This window comes from Mesoplodon densirostris, chromosome 4, assembly GCF_025265405.1.
Source record: "Mesoplodon densirostris isolate mMesDen1 chromosome 4, mMesDen1 primary haplotype, whole genome shotgun sequence".
In the NCBI taxonomy this organism is placed as follows: Eukaryota; Metazoa; Chordata; class Mammalia; order Artiodactyla; family Ziphiidae; genus Mesoplodon; species Mesoplodon densirostris.
This window is the reverse complement of record NC_082664.1, coordinates 165447245-165463568: the sequence shown is the minus strand read 5'-3', so window position 1 is coordinate 165463568 and position 16324 is coordinate 165447245. Positions and strand designations below refer to the sequence as shown.

The following is a 16324-nucleotide window of genomic DNA, read 5'->3' as shown; positions in this document are numbered from 1 at the left end:
ATCAGGGTGCTGCAAGGGGATTGGCAGGGCCTAATGAGTCCGTGTTTCAGGAACCTGCTGAGCAGCGGCTGGAGTCCCCTCAGGGCCTTAGGCTTTAAAGGATATTGTCTCTTCCAGGGGTATTTCTCCCCAGGCCTTAACCTTGTTTTTATTGGGGGAACACGTTTTGCCCTTCCTGGCACCGAGGTATCCCAAACTGCAGGATCTACCTGTTCTGTAATTTCTTGGGGGATGTCTTGGGGCATATTTTGATGCCCAACAGGTGGGTCATCTGGGACTACTAAGAGATGCATTCTCCGTTCGGATTACCTTCTTGGATTCACCCTGACCTAATATACTAGCTCCTAACTTATTTAGCAAATCTCTCCCGAGGAAAGGGACAGGGCATTCTGTCATGTACGAAAAGGAGTGAATAATAATAATGGACCCGATTCCACAGGCGAGAGGGGATGGTGAATCGCCTTTCCTTTGGCTGTCCATCGACTCCCATCACAGCACAGTCATGGCTGGAGAGGGGGGCCAGCTGGCCAAGTCAGAGCAGAGCAGGCGGCTCCAGCGTCTACAAGAAATCCAGTTCTCCCACCTGCCACATCGAGGGTGGCCCGAGGCTCCGCTGCAGTCATGAGGATGGATCTGGAGCCGGCAGGCGCTCGGGCCCCTTCCGTTGGTGCGCGGGAATCTCTCATCCGAGAGGTTTGCAAGGAACTGGGGCCGGTCGGGGCTGCCCCTCAGGCGTCCCACAGGAGGGCGCCCAGGACATTCCGCCTTCCAGCGCCCCCCTTTCTGACAAAAGGCACACTGGTTTGGGTCCAAGGGGCTTCTTGGTGGTCTGTCCAGCCTTCTCGGCCCTCCAGGGTCCCCTCGAGGTGGTAGGTGGATCAGAGCAGCCAGAAGCTGCGTTTTCTTTATCAGCCTCTTATCCTTATTGGCCTCCTCTGTTAAGTCTCGGTTGTTACAGACCTTGAAGGCCTCCTCAGGGTTGACAGCGGGGCTGGGGGCCCAGCCGCAAGCTTCTGTAACTGTCTCCAGATATCAGGAGTAGCCTTGGTGATAAAATGCATGGCCCAGAGTGTCCTCCCTTCTGCGGACTCAGGGTCTGTATTGGTGTCCTTCCTGAATGCCTCTGTCACCCGGCTCAGGAAGCCTGCTGGGCTTTCACCTTTTTCCTGTGTAACCTCTCAGACCTTATCGTAATTGACTGGCTTCACCATACACCTTTCCATTCTTTCTGATAGACAAGTAGTCTAATGTCTCATCCTAGCCTGGCCCACACGGTCTTCATAGTCCCAGTATGGGTCATGTTCTGGGACTGCGCCCCACCTACCTGATAAATTTGGCCGTGTGGATTGGTGGCCATCTGCGGGTTCCCTGGCCTCTCTCAGTATGCGCTCCTTTTCATTGGGGGCGTGCAACACGGGGCCAGAATAACCATGATGTCCTGCCAGGGGAGAGAGAATGTCAATCCCAGCCTGATAAATTCATCCCTAAACTTGTCAGGGTTCTCTGAGAACCTGCTAAACCTCTCCTTCTGGGTTTCCTAAGTCTCCCATTGAGAAGGGGCTGTGCACTCTAATAATGCCTCCTTTGCCATCGCTACTTCCCGAAGGGGGGAAAGGCGGGGGCTGACTTTGAACCTGATCCTGGGAAAACTTTGTTCTTTTACAAGAGAGAGAAACGAAGTCCAGTCTTGCATCAACCTACTCTTAATAAACTCCATTTACCTAATTAAATTTAATCCAACCTTAGAAAATCCTGACCAAAGTTCCTAATGTTACTCTTCTGCAGACCTGCAACTTTCTGTGGCCATACTTTGTCCCTATTCTTCCCCCATTCAGAAACAGCCAGCTCTAGGACAAAGTCATCCTTTTTCCTTTCAACAAAATATATTTCCATTCCTCATACCTTCTTTTCTTAACGCATCCCACTTTCCTTAAGCAACCATGAACTGTCTTTCACATTAGCATTCCATAAATTGGTAGCCGACATCTCAAGGTGGCACCAAACAGCTTAATTTCTCTCTCAAGGTGGCACCAAACAGCTAAATTTCTCACAAGAGGACAAAAGTAGGTAAATCTAGACCTGTTTAGCAATTAATGTTCCAATAGTTTATCTTATTTGAAATGGCCTGCATATACAATTCCTATCTTAATTCCTTTAGCTTCAAATTTACCAAAAATTGGAGAGACTGTTTTAGATGGTCGTTTCCAAAACATAATTATTCCTATGTAGTTTAGCAAAAAGTTCTTATCCCAGTTACATTTACTTAAAAATTTAACCATATCAGGTTATTGTCTCTGTTGACAGATTTTTATAACAGGAACAATATGCACTTATTGACTTCCAGTAACCCTAGATACAATGAAAGTAGTGTACTTTATGTTGATGACTCTAAAGATGGGTCTGTATTAATTAAACCCATAGCTTAAGTTAGACAAGTTAATTTCTATAGAAGCAGAGATCTCATAGTTTTCCCGCTTGAATTTAAAATGGCCTTTTTTTCCCCCCTCAGTCTGGGGGACTACAGATCAACCAGGTAGTTCCTGAGAGCCCAGGCAGAAGAGTTACATTGCAAAGGCAGAGGAGAGAGAGATGCAAGCTCCTGTCTTTTCTTTTTGTTCTTTAAAAGCCCACTAAGTAACCCAAGGCTGGAGTCTCAGGCAACGTGGGCTGTGTTTGTATGTGCTCACGATGTCGGCAGTGACTTCCAGGAACAGCTGCACAGACAAAAACTACATCACAAAGATACCCAGTGCAAAACTTAGACACAAACAAGAAGTTTTCAGGATTAAGGGGATGGGAGGGTAGGGGTAAGGACCAAGGGAGAGGTAAAGGTAGGAGGGACAGAAAAGACTGAAAAAGAGACAGAGAGACTGCCTTTTCAGCCCGCCCCCTGCGGCTGTCTATTCAGGTACCAATCTGCATGCTTCCAGAAAGGGCCAGTCAGTGAAGGAGGGTGCACCCTGTCCACTGCCCACCGGGGTGATCAAGCCCGGAAACCAGCCAGTTGTATGTCGTCTGTGGGTCCCCGACCCACAGGTGGGACTCTCACCCACGCATGCACCGGTATATAGAAATCTGCTGCTTCAGCTCGTTCCCCGCGGGACTTCTCTTGGCGGCAGGAAAATAAAGGTGAGAATATTGGGACGATCGGACTTACAGCCCACTACACGATATGAGGTTTGAACCTCTATCATTCTCAGAAATCTCCAGTCAGGGCGAGCCCGCTGGACCAAGGTCTGCAAGGTGTGAAGGGAGCCTCTCCCACCTCTGCTTATCACCCGTCAAGGTGAGCCACTGCCGGCCAGAGGGAGCTGTAGCTTGCCCGACATCCACTCTCTTGGAAGGACAGGACAAAAGGAGGAGAGGACAGAGAGAGAAGTAGAGAGATTTCAGGAGAGGGAAAATGGTGAGGGACAAAGGGGAGGGGAGAAGCGTTGCCTGGATGAGGGTACTGAGGCCCCTCGGGGGCCAGAAAGGCAGACTTACTTACCAAACGAGGTGATGCTGAAACAAGAGGTTCCCATGGGGAAGCTGCGTTTGGTGGTCCCGGAGGTGCCCAGATCCTCGCCCCGAGAAGGGACAAGCCCCATGTTGGGCACCACAGAATATGTTACCAACTAGGGTTCTTGGCCTCCTTAATCAATAGAAATTGATCAGAGGCCAAGTTCAGTCAAGGCTTTATCAGGACCCCTGCTGCAGCAGAGCAGGGGTGGGGGGGTAGTGAGAACAAACAACAGGTTCCTTTGCTTGCCTGCTCCTCACTGTGGTTTTGAGTTGTATTCTCCTGACGATTAGTGAAGTCTAGCACCTTCTCGTATACTCGTTGGCCATTTGTATATCTTCTTTGGAGAAATATCTGTTGAGGTTCTTTGCCTGAGAGGGGCTGGAGGAAGCTCACGGACCACTGAAGGGTCCACAGCCAGGACTGATGTTTGTCTTTTTTTTTATGCTTTAAAATGAACAATCATTTAATGTATTATCATTTTTCACTTATAAACATACAATTTGCATATACAGGGAAAAATAGGTTCTGTGGACACAATAGAATACTAGAGACAGGCAAGCAATCAGAAAGACAGGCATGCATAGACTCCTCCTGGGTCCCTTGGTGGATCCCACAGTTCTCTTAAAGTCACTTTTGTTCATGGATAGATGCCATTTTTGTTGGGGGCGGGAAGAGGGATGTCTCATATGGCCATGATGCTAATGTCATTCCTCAACCTTCTTATAACAGTGTTAGTTGTTTTATGTGTGTGTGTGTATATATATAAAATACAATTATAATTATTATATTATACTATATATAATATATAAATATACATTTGCACATATGGGAGTGTTTCTATCAGATGAAGTCCCAGAATGACTAGATCAAAGGGTATATGCAATTTTCATTTTGACACAGATTACTCTTTATAGAAGTTTACACTCTACCCACAGTATATGAGAATCCCTATTTCCCCAAATGCTGATTCTGATTTTACCAAAGGGTAAAATCAAAATTTCATTTTGTTAAAAAAAAAAGCAATCCATTGTGGATCTACTTTGCATTTATCTTATTAAGTTTTTCATATAAGAGATTAAGAGATATTTGTATATTACCTTTCCTGTAGACTATTCATATCCTCTGTGCATCTTTGTTTCGGGCTTTGTTCTTTTACTTCTTGGGTCACTAGAGCTCTGTCCTTTTTGCTAGAGTGACGTATTTAGAATATCTTTTTTTTCTGTAAGAAACCAAGGGGGCTTAGGTAAGAAACAAAAACTCAATTTTTCAAAAGAGACACTCACTTCCAGCCCATCCCACGATAACTAGAAAGGTTTCCAGAATGAGGGTGTTTGCACCTCAGCACAGGCAAAGCCCTTTTGTGGAAATACGCTGAAGGCCCTCTGTGGATCCAGTTTCGCTTCCAAGTGGGTGATCCTCAAGCTTTGGCTTTACTGTAAAATGTTCTATAGCCAGATTAGAATTGAACAGGCAAAACTGCTGAGTGAGAGCAAAAAGTGAAGAGTGACCTGCTCCAACGGGGACTCAATAGGATGCAAATCAATAGGCACGTAAGAAGACAAAACCATGGAGTATCTTTTTAAAACAAAATTATCTAGGGTACCCAAACACAGAAAGCAAAAGAGGGGGCCTCTGCATTTGGGGTCCACAGGGTGAAAACAAGAAGGGGGCATGAGGACTGTCCTTATCCTGGGTTGGGGCCATTGGTGACATCGGGGTCTGTGTTGCCGGGCTGGCAGCACCAGGAAGCTTACCCTGGGGAGGTTTTCTGAAACTCACCTACGTCTCCTGGTGTTTCCTCCCCAGCTCATGTGTTCCTCGGTGCAGAAGGCCCTGTTTGAGGAGGAGGACCACGTCAAGAAGCTGCAGCAGAAGCTGGCCACCCTGGAGAAGCGGAACAAGCAGCTGCGGGACCGGGTGAAGAAGGTCAAGAGGTCCCTGCGGCAGGCGCGGAAGAATGGCCGCCACCTGGAGCTGCTGAACCAGAAGCTGAGCGAGAAGCTGGCGGCCGCGGCAGGCGCGCTCCCGCACATCAACGCGCTGGGCCGCGAGCCCGCGGGTGCCGCCTACCTGCGGGGGTAGCAGGGATGGAGCCTTGGCCTCACCTGGGACCCACCGAGGCCTCTCCCAGGGAGTGGAAAAGGACACTGGGCTTAGATGTGCACATAGCTCAAGAACTCTTGTAGATGATATTTTTACTGTGCATTTGGTAGCGTCTAGTTGGTTTACAGGGCGAGTCTCGTATCTCCTTGGCTGCCGGCCTCCCGCCCTTCCCAGGCCTTGTCCCAGACCCAGTGCTCTGATGCTGGCAGTGCTATGTGCTTGCCGGGGGCCTGTCCCTGGCTTCCAGGAGCAGCTTGGAAAAAGTGCACTTATTAGGGAAAGAACATTTTAGAATCTCTAGAAGTACAAGAACTCAAGGGGTTCAGCCTCCATTTCCGAAGAAAGGCAGTGTGGTCCCAGCTCTCAGCAGCGGGACAGCCGTTGGTTTGAAGGAATGATAGGTCGTGGAATCTTCTGGTGTCGTTAAGACTTAGGGAGCTCATCACAAGTCAGGGAGTGGAGCTAGAGGTGGCAGGTAATGAAGTAAGAAGAATTATACCTGATTTCCAACCTCAGCTATCCAGAGTTACAGAGGTTTCCCATGGGCCACTTTAATCTAAAGGGGCATTGCCTTTATGGTGCTGTCCTGTTTCATGAAAGCACACTTCTAAGTTGGAAGAGCTCGAACGGTATCTCGGCCCCTGCTAAATTCTAACTTACTGTTTGCTCAGTGATTACTTCCAACGTCTCTGAATTCGAGGTGAGCTGACCCAATATGTTGTGAACTTCTGTTGTGCAAAGACACCTCCTTACCTACTGGGGTCTGGGGACCCTGCCTCGTTGCTATCCAGGCTCTGCTCCCAGAAGGGCTTGTTGAGGGCATTCCGATCTTGGCTTCTTTATGCAAATGCTTTCCACCCACCTGGACTGTCCAGACAGACCCTGGGAGTAGTGTTTGCACATCAGCCCGCTTCTCACTGCATTAGATCCTCCGTACGATCGCTTCACCTTCTTTGGGAAGAAACCTCGAGAGAGAGTATTGCAAGTAAAAGATATTCACAATACCTAACACTTGAGCCCTTCACTTAGCCACATGTGATCGCGTCCCAGCTGTGTGACTAAGAAGTGCCCATCCCTTGGTTATCTTCTGATGATGGTTCTCCAAACCAACCAGTGTCCCTGCCCCTTTACCACCCCAGATACAGGAGGGCCCGACAATGCCGTCCTCTCCATTGGAAATGGCAGTTAGGGTCAGATTTCCATCCACTGCCTTTAGAAAAACCATGTCCTTCTTGCTCTGGCAGCGCGCCTGGGGCATGCGCCTTGTGACACTTGGGTCGTGATGGTAGGCAGTGGCCTCAGAGGAGAAGTCAACGCCCTGGACTGCACAGCCTGGGGACTTTTGCTCAAGGGCTCTTTACTGCTAAGCTTCTGCCAGCACTTTATCAGCTGTAATCTTCATGGTCTGGTACCATAGAAGGCACATCTTGTGGTTTATTCTTCCCAGGGACGTTTCATTACAGCAGTTTTGCTGCCACCCAAGGGAATGACAAGCCTAACAGTAATTTACAGCCAGTGTTTGGAGAACTGTGGAAGCTGGATCTCTTCAGATGCATTATGTTCTGCCTTTTCAATAAACATGAGCAATAGTTCAGCCACAGCAGTAAAGCAATGCGTGTTTCTTTTGGAGCAGGGGTCCTGCAGGAGTTCCAGCTTTGGCCTGAAAAGGCCATTTAGATCCTCTGGGGGAAGCATCTGTGGGTCACACCTGAGGCATTTAGGAGATTGAGCTGAAGCCTCCTCTGCTTTCCCCGTTGGGATGAGGCTAACCCTGTCTCTCCCCGGGTTCCCATCTCTCAACACACCTGCAGACAAGCAGTGTTATCCTGGCCTCACCTCACAAGGGACACGCAGCTTCATTAATCAATGTCTTCAAAAGTACATTAGGATCTGTGGCAACAGGAGCTCCCAGGTCCCCATTATCTGCTACGTTGTCATCTTACGGCAGCCCTCGCCACCCGCTCGTTTGTACTAGTAGGAATTATTCATGCAAGAAAAACCCAAGAATTGCTCAGAACTTGACACACATTGGCTGACCTGTCGTAGCACTATCTCTGAGCTGTGGGCCATGGTTTAGTTCCACTCAGCGGTCCAAGGAGGCTAAGTGACTTTGCCAAAGTCACATAATAAGCAAGAGGCTGATAGAATCTAGCATCTTTAAACCAGGGTCCCCAGGAGGTACAAACTGGTGGCATGTGGGCCACACCTCATGTGGGGATGAGGTTTCTGTGTTTGAATGTCAACCTTCAATGGACTACGGTTCAGGCCGCTGTCTCTGCTACTATCACACCCACCCCCGTTTGGGTTTTTTGTTTGTTTGTTTGTTTTTTAACACACATCACGCATTTGTGGTACCTGCCTGGCAGCAGAAGTTAACAGGGATTCCCGCTTCTGTGGTGCAAATCCTCACCTTCCTTTGGGGAGAGAGAACACAAAATCCAATCACAACGACTATGCATCAGCTGTTCGCTCAGCAACGCCCACATTCTATGATGGTTTAAAAAAAAAACAAAACTAAGTACCCAGAATGCTTTAGGCTCTCGCACACACATCTCAGTTAATATTCCTAATAATTTCATAAATAGTGATTCTGATCGCCATTTTCCAAGAGGAATCTGGGGCTTCAAGAGATTAACTTGCCCAGTGTACACAATTAGGACAGGTGGCCAAACCTCCAACACTGTCGTCTTTTCTCTTTGCACGTGCTCACCTGTAGAATGGGGATAATCACTCCTACTGTAAAGGCCGTGAGGAGGACTGAAATTACTCATATAGATGCTTAGCATGACACCTGACACCCCACACGTACTCAGTAATATTACTCACAATAATCATCTATATTATATTGATAAATACTCACCAGAAAGGACCAATGCATGTCAGAAATGAGTTTGGTGGGATTCCATGTAATTTTCTCATCCGATTGCCATACAATATTCCAGCTCCTTTTCATTTTCCTTATTTCTGAACTACCTCCTTTTCTTTCACATTCAGTAGTTGGTTGTTCCTTCAAATTTACCAAGAAAATATAGTCCATCAGAAATGTGTTTGCTCACCTTCCTAGGGTCGACTTAAAAAATGCACAACCTAAAGGTTGAGAATTGCGTTTTACTCGGTGGACATACTGAGGACTTCAGCCCAGGAGATGCCTCTCAGGTCGCTCTGAAGAGGTGAGCGAGAAGCCAGGGTACGCAGGAGCTTTTGCAGAAACAAAGCAAAACACCACCAGATAGAACACTGAAAGATGGCGGTTAATTAAAGAAAAAAAACAGACATCGCAAGTTAACGCATTTTCTACCTTATGGGAAGATGTGAGAGTCTGGGCTTATTGAAGTCATTCCTTTGATATGTACCTTAACTAGCTAGGGCCAGTGTCCTGTTTTCCTCCATCCTGAATCCCCTCAGGGTGCATAGGACCGCTGCAGTGGCTGCTAGCTTGACAGCCGCAACATCCTTTGTTTACTGATATGGCAGGGGACATTCTTCATCCATACTAGCTTGTCACGCACACTGTCTAGTTTGCCCCCCTTCTCTCCTCCCTTCCAACTCAAAGGAAGGCTCATCCCTCTGGGCCACATCCAGGGTCAAACCCCTGCCCTGTTATCCTGAGTTCATATTGCTCCTCTCAAAACCTGGCTCCACCAATGTTCCCTCTTTTATCATAAATCTTTTCTTCATTGGGGAATCCTGCCCTTATCCTCCAGCCATGCTCAGATTTATCCATCCCAGGAAAAAACAAAACAGTTTAGAAAGTATTGAAGCTGTCTTTAAAGATGGTTACACAGAAGGCTCCTGGACGCCCTCTCGTCCAACAGACACACCTAGTGAACGGCTACACCCAGAGCAACTCCCTCTGAAAGAAACTGAAACTGGCTAAGGACCTCTTATACAATGAGGGACCAAGAAAACACCTATGTCTTTCCTATGTATGAGTAGGAAAGGCTGAGACATGCTGTTGCCATAAACCCCAGCCCTGGCACAGACTGTACAGTTGGAAGGAAATCCCCAAATGCCAGCTTCTCCTTGAGGGGTGAAGGGTTTGGACCCCACATCTGCAACCCCCAGGTTTTAAGAGTCCTACCCGAGGGGTGGGCCTCCAAACACCTAGCTCTGAAAGCCAATGGGGTTTGCGTCCATGAGATCCACAGACTATAGCAAAAGAAGAAGCAGTTGTTAAAGGGTACAAGAACTCACTTCAGCCATCACCTTGGGGTCAGTGCAGAGGGAGCAGGGAAAAAACGCTCACCTTCACCTCCCAGTCTTTCCCTGAATGGGGTCTACTTGGATACTTTAAAAGCTGCTGCCTGAGGGTCAGGCTTCTAATTGAGCCCATATCTAGGGGCTGACTGCCATCCTCCCCAAAGACCAGCGAAGCCAGTGGACACCACCCCTGTCCTCTCTCTCTGACCTGCTCCAAGTTGCCAGAATCTCCCTGAAAGAAACTTGTACACAAGTCTGCACCCCAGCCTTTGTGGCTGCTGGTAGCTGATGGGTCCCCAGATCACCTGGCTCTGACAGTCACCAGTGCTTCCATTCACAAGTCCCATAGGACTATAGAAAACAGAGGCAGTTTTAAACTGGCCATCCCCCCAGGGATCAGCCTAGAAGGAGAAAACAGAAATGCCCAGTCTCCCAGCCTTTCCCTGAAAGGGGTCTCTTTGCATACTTCAAAAGCTTCTGCCTGAGGGTCAGCCTTCTAATGTACTATGCACCTAGGGCCTGATTGTGATCTTGTCTGAAGACCAGGGAAGCCCGCAGACACCTCTTCCTCCCTCTTTTTCTAGCCTGCTCCAGGTTGCTAGTTATCTCCCTGGAAGGAACTTGTATACATATCTGTGCCCCAGCTTTTGTGGTTGCCACCTCAGGATGGCAACCCAAATTGCTTGGTTCTGATAGCAAACAGGACTTACATTCGTGTAGCAAACAAAGAAGTTCTTAAAAGGCTCAAGAGTACACCCTGGCCACAAAGCTATACACCTGGGCCCAGTGCAGAGGGAGTAGGCAAAAACACCCAGCTCCCATTTCTCTCTGGAAGATGCCTATCTACATACTTTCCCAGCTGCTGCCTGAGGGCCCAGCTACCAACCAGGCTTCACGTAGGTGCTGTGTTCATTTCCTTTGGAACCCCGCCAAGTTGGCACACCTTCAACTACTGGGAGGTACTAGGAACAAAAAAGGTGGCTTGGACAATCACAAAGGTTACAGGAGCATGAGCCAGCCTGATAGATAAGGTTCATCTCCTACACAAGACCACTCTAGCAAGACTGGGAGAGGAGACTGCTTTATCTAATGTGCAAAAACAAACACAGAGTCAAGGAAAATGAAGGAAGAGAGGAATATATTCCAAACTAGAGACCAAGATAAAACTCCAGACACGTCTCAATAAAACAGAGGTTAGTAAGTTATCTAACAGACTTCAACTAACAGACATAAAGACGCTCACTGTGGTCAGGGGCACCTTGGCTCCATCATCATCTGCATGAACAAAGTGAGAATTTCAACAAAGAGATAGAAAATATTAAAAAGTACCAATCAGATCACAAGGCTGAAGAGTATAATAAGTGAACTGAAAAATTCAATAGAGGGTTACAACAGCAGACTAGATCATAAAGATCCATAATCTTGAGATAAGGCAGTAGAATTCATCTAATCATAGGAGCAAAAGACAAAAGATTGAAGAGAACTTAAGGGGTTTATGGGACACTATCAAACAGACCAATATACACATTTATAGGGGTGCCAGAAGAAGAGAAGGAGAAAGGGCAGAAAGCTAATTCAAAGAAATAATGGCTGAAACTTCCCTAACCTGGAGAAAGAAACAGGCATCCAGATCCAGGAAGCCCAGATTTTCAAAAAGGATGAAAACAAAGAGACTCACGCTGAGACACATTATAATTAAACTGTCAAAAGATAAAGACTAGGAGAAAATCTTAAAAGCAGCAAGAGAAAAACAACTTGTTATATACAAGAGAACACACACAAAATTATCAGATTATTTTAGCAGAAACTTTGCAGGCCAGAAGGGACTGGGATATGTATTCAAACTCCTGAAAGAAAAAAATCTACCAACCAAGAATAACCTATCCAGCAAAGTTGTCCTTCAGAATAGAAGGAGAACCTATTATATATACAAAACCCTAAAGACTCCACCAGAAAAAGTTCTTAGAATAAACAAATTTAGTAAAGTTGCAGGATGCAAAATCTATATACACAAATCAGAACTGAAGGAGAGAGTTTTCCAGACAGGCAAAAACTGAAGGAGTTCAGCACCAATAGACTAACCCTACAAGAAATGTCAAAAAGATTTCTTTAAGCTGGAATAAAAGGGCACTAATAGTAACAGGAAACATATATAAAAGTATAAATCTTGCTGATAAAGGTAAATATGTAGTCAAATTCAGAATAATCTAATGCTGCAATCAATGATGGTGGGTTAATCACTTATATAACTAGTATAAAGGTTAAAAGGCAAAATAGTAAAAATAACTACAATAATTTGTTAATGGATACTAAAGATAAAAAGATGCAAATGTGACATCAAAAACATAAAATGTGCTGGGAGGGGAGAGTAAAAATGTAGAGTTTTAGAATCATTCAAACTTAAGTTGTCATCAGCTTAAAATAAACTGTTATAACTCTTATTTGTTTTATGTAAGCCTCATGGTAATCACAAAGCAAAACCCTACACAAAACACACAAAAGATAAAGAAATCTAAGTACACCACTCAGAAAAACCATCAAATCACAAGGGAAGAGAACAAGAAAAGAAGGAACAGAAGAATACAAAACATCCAGAAAACAATTAACAAAATATCAGTAAGTCCATATCTATTAATAAGTGCATTAAATGTAAATGAACTAAATTCTCCAACAAAAAGATATACAGCGGCTGAATGGATTAAAAAACAAACAAACGTAGCTTTACCAAGGATACAGCCTTTGAGAGAGTAAGGCAGGGTTGAGACCATCAGCACTGAATATGCGACTGAAACCGGCCTCTATATAAACTTTTAAGATTCTGGTGGGCAGGTGCAGAGAAGTACTCATCTTAACAGCTACAGGAGACAAGTCTCTTATGTTCACAGGCCAGGAACATGCAAGAATCAAGAGCAAATGTATTTCCACCTGTGTGGCTGACAGGGTCTTGGTGCTCTGGCCTGGTGTCAGGCCTGAGCCACTGAGGTGGGAGAGGCAAGTTTAGGACATTGGACCACCAGAGACCTCCTGGCCCCATGTAATATAAATCGGCGAGCGCTCCCCCAGAGATCTCCGTCTCAATGCTTAGATCCAGCTCCACCCAACAGCCAGCAAGCTCCAGTGCTGGACATCGCACACCAAACAACTAGTAAGACAGGAACACACACACACCCATTAGCAGAGAGACTGCCCCAAATCATATTAAGTTCACAAACACCTCAAAACACACCACCGGACGTGGCCCTGCCCACCAGAGAGACAAGATCCAGCCCCACCGACCAGAACACAGGCACCAGTCCCCTCAACCACGAAGCCTACACAAGCCACTGAACCAACCTCACCCACTGGGGACAGATACCAAAAACAACAGGAACTACGAACCTGCAGCCTGCAAAAAGGAGACCCCAAACACAGTAAGTTAAACAAAATGAGTAGACAGAGAAATAAGCAGCAGATGAAGGAGCAAGGTAAAAACCCACCAGACCAAACAAATGAAGAGGAAAAGGCAGGCTGCCTGAAAAAGAATTCAGAGTAATGATGGTAAAGATGATCCAAAATCTTGGAAACAGAATGGAGAAAATACAAGAAACATTTAACAAGGGCCTAGAAGAACTAAAGAGCAAACAAACAATGATGAACAACACAATAAATGAAATGAAAAATTCTCTAGAAGGAATCAACAGCAGAATAACTGAGGCAGAAGAACAGATAAGTGACCTGGAAGGTAAAAGAGTGGAAATAACTACCACAGAGCAGAGTAAAGAAAAAAGAATGAAAAGAATTGAGGACAGTCTCAGAGACTTCTGGGACAACATTAAACACACCAACATTCGAATTTTAGGGGTCCCAGAAGAAGAGAAAAAGAAAGCGTCTGAGTAAATATTTGAGGAAATTATAGTCAAAAACATCCCTAACATGGGCAAGGAAACAGTCAAGTCCAGGAAACACAGAGTCCCATACAGGATAAATCTAAGGAGAAACAAGGCAAACATATTAATCAAACTATCAAAACTTAAATACAAAGAAAAAATATTAAAAGCAGCAAGGGAAAAGCAACAAATAACATACAAGGGAAACACCATAACGTTAACAGCTGATCTTTCAGCAGGAACACTGTAAGCCATAAGCGAGTGGCACAATATATTTAAAGTGGTGAAAGGGAAAAACCTACAACCAAGATTACTCTACCCAGCAAGGATCTCATTCAGATTTGACGGAGAAATTAAAACATTCACAGACAAGCAAAAGTTAAGAGAATTCAGCACCACCAAACTAGCTTTACAACAAATGCTAAAGGAACTTCTCTAGGCAGGAAACACAAGAGAAGGAAAACACCTACAAAAACAAACCCAAAACAATTAAGAAAAGGGTAATAGGAACATACATATCGATAATTACCTTAAATGTAAATGGATTAAATGATCCAACCAAAAGAAACAGATTGGCCGAATGGATACAAAAACAAGACCCGTATATATGCTGTCTACAAGAGACCCAGTTCAGATCTAGGGACACATACAGACTGAAAGTGAGGGGATGGAAAAAGGTATTCCATGAAAATGGAAATCAAAAGTTGGAGTAGCAATTCTCATGTCAGACAAAATAGACTTTAAAATAAAGATTATTACAAGAGACAAAGGACACTACATAATGATCAAGGGATCAATCCAAGAAGATATAACACTTGTAAATAATTATGCACCCAACGTAGGAGCACCTCAATACATAAGGCAAGTGCTAACAGCCATAAAAGGGGAAATCGACAGTAACACAATAATTGTAGGGGACTTTAACACCCCACTTTCACCAATGGACAGATTATCCAAACAGAAAATAAAGAAGGAAAAACAAGCTTTAAATGACACAGATGGACTTAATTGATATTTATAGGACATTCCATCCAAAAACAACAGAATACACTTTCTTCTCAAGTGCTCATGGAACATTACCCAGGATAGATCATATCTTGGGTCACATATCAAGTCTTGGTAAATTTAAGAAAATGGAAATCGTATCAAGTATCTTTTCCAACCACAACGCTATATGACTAGATATCAATTACAGAAAAAAACTGTAAAAAATACAAACACATGGAGGCTAAGCAATATGCTACTAAATAACCAAATAACTAAATAACTAAATAACCAAGAAATCACAGAAGAAATCAGAGGAAATAAAAAAATGCCTAGAAACAAATGACAATGAAAACACAACGACCCAAAACCTATGGGATACAGCAAAAGCAGTTCTAAGAGGGAAGTTATAGCAATACAATCCTATCTCAAGAAACAAGAAATATCTCAATTAAACAACCTAACCTTACACCTAAAGCAATTAGGGAAAGAAGAACAAAAATCCCCCTAAGTTAGCAGAAGGAACAAAATCATAAAGATCAGATCAGAAATAAATGAAAAAGAAATGAAGGAAACAACTGCAAAGATCAATAAAACTAAAAGCTGGTTCTTTGAGAAGATAAACAAAATTGATAAACCATTAGTCAGACTCATCAAGAAAAAAAGGTATAAGACTCAGATCAACAGAATTAGAAACGAAAAAGGAGAAGTATCAACTGACACTGCAGAAATACAAATGACCATGAGAGACCACTACAAGCAACTATATGCCAATAAAATGGACAACCTGGAAGAAATGGACAAATTCTTAGAAAAGTACAACCTTCTAAGACTGAACCACGAAGAAACAGAAAATATGAACAGACCAATCACAAGCACCGAAATGGACTGTGATTAAAAGTCTTCCAACAAACAAAAGCCTGGAACCAGATGGCTTCATAGGCCAATTCTATCAAACATTTAGAGAAGAGCTAACACCATCCTTCTCAAACTCTTCCTAAATATAGCAGAGGGAGGAGCACTCTCAAACTCATTCTATGAGGCCACCATCACTACCAAAACCAGATGAAGATGTCACAAAAAAAGAAAACTACAGGCCAATATCATTGATGAACATAGACGCAAAAATCCTCAACAAAATACTAGCAAACAGAATCCAACAGCACATTAAAAGGATCATACACCATGATCAAGTGGGATTTATCCCAGGAATGCAAGGTTTCTTCAATATACACAAATCAATCAATGTGATACACCATATTAACAAATTGAAGGACAGAAACAATATGATAATCTCAATAGATGCAGAAAACGCTTCTGACAAAACTCAACACCCATTTATGATTAAAAACTCTACAGAAAATAGGCATAGAGGGAACCTACCTCAACATAATAAAGGCCATATATGACAAACCCACAGCCAACATCGTTCTCAATGGTGAAAAATGGAAACCACTTCAACTAAGATCAGGAACAAGACAAGGTTGCCCACTCTCACCACTATTATTCAACATAGTTTTGGAAGTTTTAGCCACAGCAACCAGAGAAGAAAAAGAAATAAAAGGAATCCAAATCGGAAAAGAAGAAGTAAAACTGTCACTGTTTGCAGATGACATGATACTATACATAGAGAATCCTAAAGATGCTACCACAAAACTACGAGAGC

At 44.4% G+C, this 16324-nt stretch overlaps 1 protein-coding gene across 1 annotated transcript in view; it reads left to right on the top strand.

Moving 5' to 3' along the window:
- CCDC3 (coiled-coil domain containing 3) overlaps positions 1-7186 on the top strand; it is a 108503-nt gene extending 101317 nt beyond the window's left edge. The window contains exon 3 of the mRNA XM_060095426.1: positions 5312-7186. Within this exon, the coding sequence (XP_059951409.1) occupies positions 5312-5587 (276 nt within the window). The 3' untranslated portion in view covers positions 5588-7186. The remainder of the gene's footprint in view (positions 1-5311) is intronic.
- Positions 7187-16324: the final 9138 nt, after the last annotated feature.